The sequence below is a fragment of the Musa acuminata genome, chromosome BXJ3-4, assembly GCF_036884655.1.
Source record: "Musa acuminata AAA Group cultivar baxijiao chromosome BXJ3-4, Cavendish_Baxijiao_AAA, whole genome shotgun sequence".
NCBI classification, from domain to species: Eukaryota; Viridiplantae; Streptophyta; class Magnoliopsida; order Zingiberales; family Musaceae; genus Musa; species Musa acuminata.
Window position 1 is genome coordinate 15,439,390 of NC_088352.1, and position 7,991 is coordinate 15,447,380.

A 7,991-nucleotide genomic window follows, 5' to 3' on the forward strand; every position below is an offset into this window, starting at 1 on the left:
TTCTCGACTGCGACAAGGTCGTCCGCCGACATTGAACCCGCGCCCACAGATATGGCGTCTGCGGCAATCTTTTTTCGGCAATCGAGCAGTATGATGATCCAGGAGTTCAAGAACTACAAGAGGAGCGCCGCCTCGTCAAGGTTCTTGTTCTTCCGGGATGGCTCGTGGGCCAACTTCCCTCCGGCGGTGCTTATTCCCGACTGTGGGTGTCGACAAGCGGAGGATCTCAGCCCTCCCCAATCTAAAACTAGAGATCCCCAATTGAGAAGGGTTCTGATATGACAAAAAACGGCAGACCCCACTCCCGGCAACGTCCCCCGCACGTGGACAGGCGCGGCGCCCTGGGGGGAGCAATGAGGGTGACGGTCTGCGTCCGGACGTCAGCCTCACTGAGCCCACAGCCCCCTCGGTTGACCCAGCACAGTCGGACGAGACAGAAGCAGGTAACGGTTGAAGCTCGCCCATACCCTGAGATCCCCCGATCCCCCACGCAACACCCTCGGCGATGTCGGACGCCATCAGAGGTACGGACCCGACCGACGGGATGGCGCACCCGGTAAGGCCGAGCCCCCCTATAAACGTCCCCTAGCCAAAGGGAGGAAAGAGGAGGGGGAAAAAAAGAAACTCTTCCTCCTCTAAAAATCGCCTTCACATCTTTCTCTAACTTGATCGTCGGAGGGGTCGGGTCGAGCCTCCGACCCGACCTGTATGCAGGAACACGAAGGCAAGGTGGCCTCTTCCCGGCGCTGCTGTGGAGCTGCCGACCCGATCTACCGCCCCGAACCACGGTGCTCGGCCGCCAGAAGACCCCGAGGGACGTCTCCCGAGATCCCCGACTTCCGGACCCCAGAACCGAGCCGCGTCGGCCCCGAGGCCACGGCTTAAAAAGTTACTTACCGTAACATTTTGGCGCTAGAAGGAGGGCGGTCCGAATGTCAGGCGATCAACAGGCTCACTCCGACGAACCCCCAGCCGTTAGGTCGCACCCGACCGATGCAACGGGAGAACATCCCCAACAGGAGGGGGTTCGGGACGAACGCCCCGCTGCGATCTCGGAGCGCTATTGGCGATTGTTCAACGACCCGGGTCTATCGCCACCCATCGCCAATCCTGGCGGCCCGACACCCGTGCCACTCGAAGCCTTCTACGACCTCACACACCAGGTCCGGGCTCTTACGGGGGTGATGCAGACCATCATCCCACTGGTCTCTCATCCGACGTCTTCACACTCAACCCTACCTCCACCACGGCAACGGTCCACCGCTCAGACCCCCACACCGCTTCCCGAGTCTCCCGCTTCACCTCCGGGACAATCGACCCGACCCGGGAGCCGAGGAGCGGAGGATCCAGCGGCGCACCCGACGCTCGCGGCCCCGCTTTCAGACTCGGCGGAGGGCTTATGGGCCCAGCTGCGCCTCGTAGGCCACCGACTGGACGAGGTGCAGCGTGAGGTTCGCCAGACCAGGGGAGACCCGGGGGCCAAGCAACGCCAGGGGTCCCCTTTCACCCCCAAGATTCAAGAGCAAGCGATCCCTTCATTGGATGCCTACGACGGAGCCACCGACCCGGCGGACCACGTAGCTGCTTTCCGTGCCCAGATGGCGCTATACGGGACGTCCGACGCCCTGATGTGCAGGGCATTCCCAACAACCCTGCGAGGCCCAGCCCGAGCGTGGTACAGCAATCTGAAGACCGCGACCATCGCCTCTTTCGACCAGTTGGCCAAAGACTTCGAGCTTAACTTCCTGGCTCACGCCAGGCCGAAGCCGTCGGTGGCAATGCTCAACCAGAGGGAGGACGAGCCCCTTTCTCACTTTGTGAACCGCTTCACCACACAAATTCGCGGGCTGCCTGATGCTCACCCTTCTTTGATGATGCAGGCATTCATGATGGGCCTGCGGCCTACCCGATTCTTTTGGTCTCTGGTGGAGCGACCCCCCACCTCGGTACCCGAAATGTTGCAGCGTGCGAACCAGTTCATCGCTACTGAAGCATGGATGGTCGGGAAGCGCGACGAGCGCAAGAGGGTCAAGCCGGAGCAGTCCCGGCAACAACAGCCCGCTACCTCCCGGCGTAGGGCCAGCGGCCTCAACGATGCGGTACCTAGGTCCCCCCCCCCCCGGGCCTGAACTCCTCTCGGACCGAAATATTTCTCCACATTAAGGAGAAAGGCCTTCTTAAACACCCCCACCCGATGATGAGCCCACACGAACTCGCGGACCGCTCTAAATACTGTCGTTTCCACCGACAGCCCGGTCACGACACCGAGGAGTGTCGAGAATGAAAAAGGCAAATTGAGGAGCTCATCCGCCGAGGGCACCTCGGCCCATACCTCCGGCCAGACAAGGAGCTTTCACCACGCCCGGAGGGTCCCATCGAGCGGCACATAGATGTCATAACCGGCGGGCCCGCGTCCGGAGGAAACTCCATGGCGGGCGGAAAGGCACGCGCCAGGGCCTCCCGAGCCGAAGCTTCCAAACACGCGAAAGGACCCGAAGTCACCTTCCCGACCGGGGGACCTGGGCTAGCCGAACATGATGACGCGTTGGTGATATCAGCCAGAATCGCCAACGCGCAAGTGAGAAGGATCATGGTCGACTCCGGAAGCTCGGCCGATATACTTTATTGGGAAGCCTTCCAAAAGCTCGGCCTGGTCAAGGAGAACATGAAGCCGGTATGCTCGACGCTCACGGGGTTCATCGGTGCCTCAATCTCGTCACTAGGGGTTATCACCCTGCCCCTAACTTTGGGAGTTTTCCCGAAGACCAAAACAGTGATGACCTCCTTTCTGGTGGTCGACCTCCCCACGGCATACAACGCCATCCTCGGACGGCCAACCCTCAACAAGATCCGAGCCGTCATCTCAACTTACTACCAAACCATCGAATTCCCGACCCACGATGGGGTCGGGGAAGTAGCGTGGAACTCCTGGGAGTCTAGGCGCTGCTACTTGACTGTCGGGTCGCTAAACAAGAGGGCGAGGGTCCAATTCCCATTGGAAGACCCCCGGGAGGGAAAAAAACTGACTCCCCGCCCCGAGCCGAAGGAATCCACCGTCGACTTGCCGCTGATCAAAGGCAGCCCCGACCGAAAAGTCAAAATCGGGTCGGGACTGCCCGAACAGGAGCAACGGCAACTCGTCGACCTTCTGCAAGCCAACGCCGACATCTTCGCATGGACGCCGTCCGACCTAGTAGGAGTCCACCCGGAAGTCGCGCTGCACCACCTGAACATCTCGTCCGCCGCCCGTCCGATGAAACAAAGGCCCAGGCGGCAGGCCCCAGATCGGCAACTAGCCATCCAAGAAGAGGTAAACCGACTTCTGGCGGCCGATTTCATAGAAGAGGACAGGTACCCACAATGGCTCTCCAATGTAGTCCTTGTCAAAAAGCCTAATGGAAGATGGCGAATGTGCATTGACTACACCAGTCTCAACAATGCTTGCCCAAAAGATTGCTACCCCCTACCGAAGATCGACCAGCTAGTCGACGCCACGGCCGGCCACGCCCGTCTCTCGTTTATGGATGCCTTCTCCGGGTACAACCAGATCAGGATGGCACCCGAAGACCAAGAACACACAGCCTTCCTCACCGAACAAGGGGTATATTTTTACAAAGTCATGTCGTTCGGGTTGAAAAATGCTGGGGCCACCTACCAGAGGACGGTGAACAGGATGTTCTCCCGCCAGATTGGACAAAACATGGAGATATATGTCGATGACATGATCGTGAAGATCCGAACAGCGGAAGCTCATTCTTCTGACCTGGCTGAAACATTCGACACCCTGCGAAGGTTCAGCCTGCGCCTCAACCCCGCCAAGTGCGCCTTTGGTGTAACCTCGGGGAAATTCCTCGGATTCATCATACATGAGAGAGGGATTGACGCCAACCCGGAAAAGGTCCAGGCTATCATTGACATGCAGCCCCCTCGGACGATCAGAGACCTGCAGCGCCTTAACGGGAGGCTAGTCTCCCTATCACGTTTCCTTTCCCGATCGGGAGATCGCTGCCTCCCCTTCTTCAAGGCCCTAAAGGATCCAAAGAACTTCCGATGGACGACGGAATGTGAGAGGGCCTTCGAGCAGATGAAGCAACACCTGGCCAGCCTCCCCCGACTCGCTTCAGTCTCCCCGGGGGAGAAATTGAGTCTCTACCTCGCTGCCTCCCAGCATGCGGTCAGTTCGGTTCTGGTCAAGGAAAACTCCGGCGACCAACTGCCGGTCTACTACGTCAGCCACATACTGAGCGGGCTAGAGGGACGCTACCCGCCAATCGAAAAACTGGCGCTGGCGCTCGTCCTGTCAGCACGAAAGCTCCGCCCTTATTTCCAGGCCCACCCGATAGAGGTAATAACTGACCGGTCGCTTCGGCTTGTTTTGTCTAAATTCGACGTTGCAGGGCGTCTCCTCAAATGGGCAGTGGAGCTCAGCGAGCACGACATACAGTACATACCTCGGACCGCCATTAAAGCCCAGTCCGTGGCAGACTTTATCGCGGAGCTGACCCCGAGCACAAGCGAAGAACTCGAGCCACCGCGCGACACGTGGACTCTCCACGTAGATGGGTCGGCCAACGTAAAGGGCGCAGGGCTGGTGCTGGTGACACCTGACGGCTGCTCGATTGAGCGCTCCTTCCGCTTCGGGTTCAGGGCCACCAACAACGAAGCAGAATACGAAGCTCTCCTATCGGGGCTCCAATTGGCACTGGAAATGCGGGTCACCGACATACGCGTCATCACCGACTCACAGCTGGTGGCTAGGCAGCTCGACGGCGGATACGAAGCCCGGGACCCGACCATGGCGAAATATCTGGCACGGGTAAAAAACCTTGCCACCAAGTTCACCCATTTTGAATTGTCGAATGTTCCCAGGAGCGAGAACCAGCGAGCCGACACTCTGGCAAAACTGGCGTCCGGCTCGGCCCCCTGGGCTCGACCCGAGACCGAAGAGCTCCCTCACCGAGCCATAGAGATCGTCGCCACAGTCACGGGCGGCGCGCCGACCACTTGGGTACAGGAGATGCTACGCTTCAAGCGGGATGGAACCCTACCCGACAATGAAACCACGGCTCGACGCTTGCGTCGGACGCAGGCGTGGTACTCTGAAGAAGGAGGACGGCTGTACAAGCGGTCTTTCTCGCGCCCCTTGTTACGCTGCCTAGAGCCGAACGAAGCCCGGATAGTTCTGTCCGACATGCATGAAGGGGCCTGCGGGGAACACATAGGCGAACGAGCCCTGGCGCACAAGATACTCCGACAGGGATACTACTGGCTGACCATGCGCCAGGACGCGAAAGCTTTCGTTCAGCGATGCAGCTCATGCCAGGAGCACGCCCGCACCGCCCGACGGCCGGCGGTCCTGTTCACCCCCGTCGACTGTGCTTGGCCATTCGCGCAGTGGGGACTGGACATACTCGGACCTCTCCCGCCCGCCTCCGGGCAGTGGAAGTACATCATCGTAGGAGTGGACTACTTTACCAGGTGGGTCGAAGCCGAGCCCCTAGCAACCATCACGGAGTCACAAGTGCAAAAGTTCGTGTGGAGAAACCTCGTAACTCGGTTTGGCCTGCCCCAGTCCATCGTCACCGACAATGGACCTCAGTTCGCCGGTAGGAAGTTCCAAGAGTTTTGCGCCAAGCACAAGATTCAGCTGAGGTTCAGCTCGGTGGCTTACCCCCAGGCGAACGGACTAGCTGAAGTAACCAACCGGTCCATCATCGACGGTCTCAAGAGAAGGGTGTCCGCTGCCCGATCGGCCAGGATCGACGAGCTCCCGAGCGTCCTATGGGCGCTGCGCACTACCCCTAAGACCCCAACGGGGGAGTCTCCATACAGCCTCACGTTCGGGACCGAGGTCGTATTACCATCCGAAGTAGCTGTCCCGACTCCGCGGACAGCAGGCTACGGCGAAGAGGCCTCGGGTGAAGGGCTCCGATCCAACCTGGATTTGCTCGAAGAAAGACGGGCCGACGCAAACCGGAAAGCCCTTTCTTACAAAAGAGTCGTAGCGAGGGTCTACAACCGGAGGGTACGACCCCGATCGATAAAGCTAGAGGACCTGGTCCTGCGCAAAATTGAGGTCAGCCACCCGACCCGAGTAAGGGGGAAACTGGCCCCGAAGTGGGAAGGACCCTATCGAGTCATCGGAGTGTCCCGACCAGGGACGTTCCGACTCGCAACAATGGATGGCGACCCCGTACCCAGGACTTGGAACATACAGAACCTTAGGAAATACTTCATCTGAAGATGCAGACACTACGCAAACATAGAAATCGGAAGAAAAGATCATTTTATTTTAAAGGGGGTACAGAAGCATCAACAAAGAGGAACAGACAGACCCCTGACACCCTCGACCCCGACTCCGACATACAAAAAACCAAACTCATCACTCTCCTGGAGTCTTTGGGCGATCGTCGAATGGCACGTCCTCCGGCATGTACACCTCCAGGTCCACGGGATGAGAGGCGAACGGGTCCCTTTCCACCTCGGAGCCAGGAGGGCATGAGCCAAAGCGACCCAGGGCGATTCTATATCCATACTCGTAGGATACTCGCCCCATTCGAGTCAGTCCGAGCTCGAAGTTCTCGGACTTCTTATAAGCTTCGACCGCCTCTTTATCCTTTGACGAGCGAAGGCGAACCTCCTCGGCTAGCGCATCGGAAGCAGCGCGGGCCTCAGCCTCGGCCTTCTCTGCCCTCTTGGTAAGGCCAAGCGCCTCCGACTTCAATAGGCGAAGCTCGGCCCGATCCAAACGAAGAAACTCTTGGAGTTCCTTGACCGAATTGCCCGACTGCTCGAGCTCTGCCTTCAGACGCGCCACCTCCTCCTCAGATTCAGTCGCGCGCCTTTCCGCGGCCGCTACCGCCTCTGGGCCCGACCCGGCCCGAACTTCCTCTAGCTGGCGGCACAACTCGAAGTTTTGCTCGCTGCGGGTCCAGATTACCTGGCTAGCGTCGCGCACTCGGTCCATCAGCGCCGTCGAGTAGTGGAGGCCCTGCCACAGAAAAAGGAGGGTCAGCGCGCAATCACAGGGACGCCCGAAGTTAGCAAAACACTCACCAGTGTCAGAAACCTCCCCGCCTTGTTGAGCATGGCCTCCGAGGGCAGGGTGTATAGGTCCCGAGCCAGGTCGGGGTGGAGCACGCCCCGAAGAAAAGCAGCCGAGGGATCTCCCCCGGCCCACACCTTGTCCCCCCGGGACAACCCCTTCCAACGGGCGACTAGCGGGTCGGAAGCCTCCCCCGATGGAAGCTCGCCCATCACCAACGACCATAGGGGCTCGTCGGCCCCCGTACGTAGCCCGCACAGGTCATCCACCGTAGGCAGGCTCGACCTCTTCCCGGCCGCCCCTTGGCTAGGTCCATCAACTCGGGAAGGCCCTTCGTCCCGAACGGTCCGCTTCGCGCCCACGGTTGTCGAGGGGGTGGCCCCCGCCTTGGCTTTCCCGAGACCAGTCGTCTTCGCCTTCTTTGACGGGCGCCCCTCCGGAACCTCTAATGGAGCACCCGCCGAGCCGGGTAACGGGTCGGCTAAGGGGCGCGGAGAGGAAGCAGCTGACGGGCGTGGGGAAGGAGCCGACGATGAGTGACCACCGCGGAGTGACAGAAGCTTCATTCCTACAAAAGAAACAAGCAAACCATCACAAACTGTGGAAACAAACAAGACACGGGGAACACCCGCTATAAACATACCCCCGAAAGCCGGGCTAAGACCCGCCTCGGCCAGCCACTCCTCGATCATAGCTCGGATGGCCTGAGAACCGGGAAGGATTGCCCGAAGCCTCTTCAGGTCCCGACGCTCCTCGTCGTTCAAATCCGGGACAGTATTATCTATCACCCTCACTGCCCACCGAACTCCGAAGCCCCAATCCTTCGACCAGCTAACATAGAAAAAGCGTCCCTTCCACCCTTTGTTGTTCGAAGGGGCTCCCCCGACGCGAAAGCCAACCCGGGCTGACACGAAATAGCCCCCCGGCCCCTTGAGAAGGCGGAAAC

General features: G+C 59.7%; 1 protein-coding gene across 1 annotated transcript; it reads left to right on the forward strand.

The window, feature by feature from the left end:
* The first annotated feature begins 2,428 nt into the window (after positions 1 to 2,428).
* On the forward strand, positions 2,429 to 6,241 carry LOC135636357 (uncharacterized). Its single transcript, XM_065148046.1, has 3 exons — positions 2,429 to 3,351; positions 3,553 to 5,622; positions 5,734 to 6,241. Exons 1-3 carry the CDS (start codon positions 2,429 to 2,431, stop codon positions 6,239 to 6,241), a joined length of 3,501 nt encoding a protein of 1,166 aa, XP_065004118.1.
* The last annotated feature ends 1,750 nt before the right edge of the window (positions 6,242 to 7,991 follow it).

Bases quoted from the DNA above. Each gene is read 5' to 3' on its own strand.
- LOC135636357 (XM_065148046.1), top strand. From the start codon at position 2,429: ATGGCGGGCGGAAAGGCACGCGCCAGGGCCTCCCGAGCCGAAGCTTCC. The intron at 3,352-3,552 runs GTACCCACAATG...CAACCAGATCAG, and splicing joins GATTTCATAGAAGAGGACAG to GATGGCACCCGAAGACCAAG. The intron at 5,623-5,733 runs GTTTTGCGCCAA...TCTCAAGAGAAG, and splicing joins GCCGGTAGGAAGTTCCAAGA to GGTGTCCGCTGCCCGATCGG.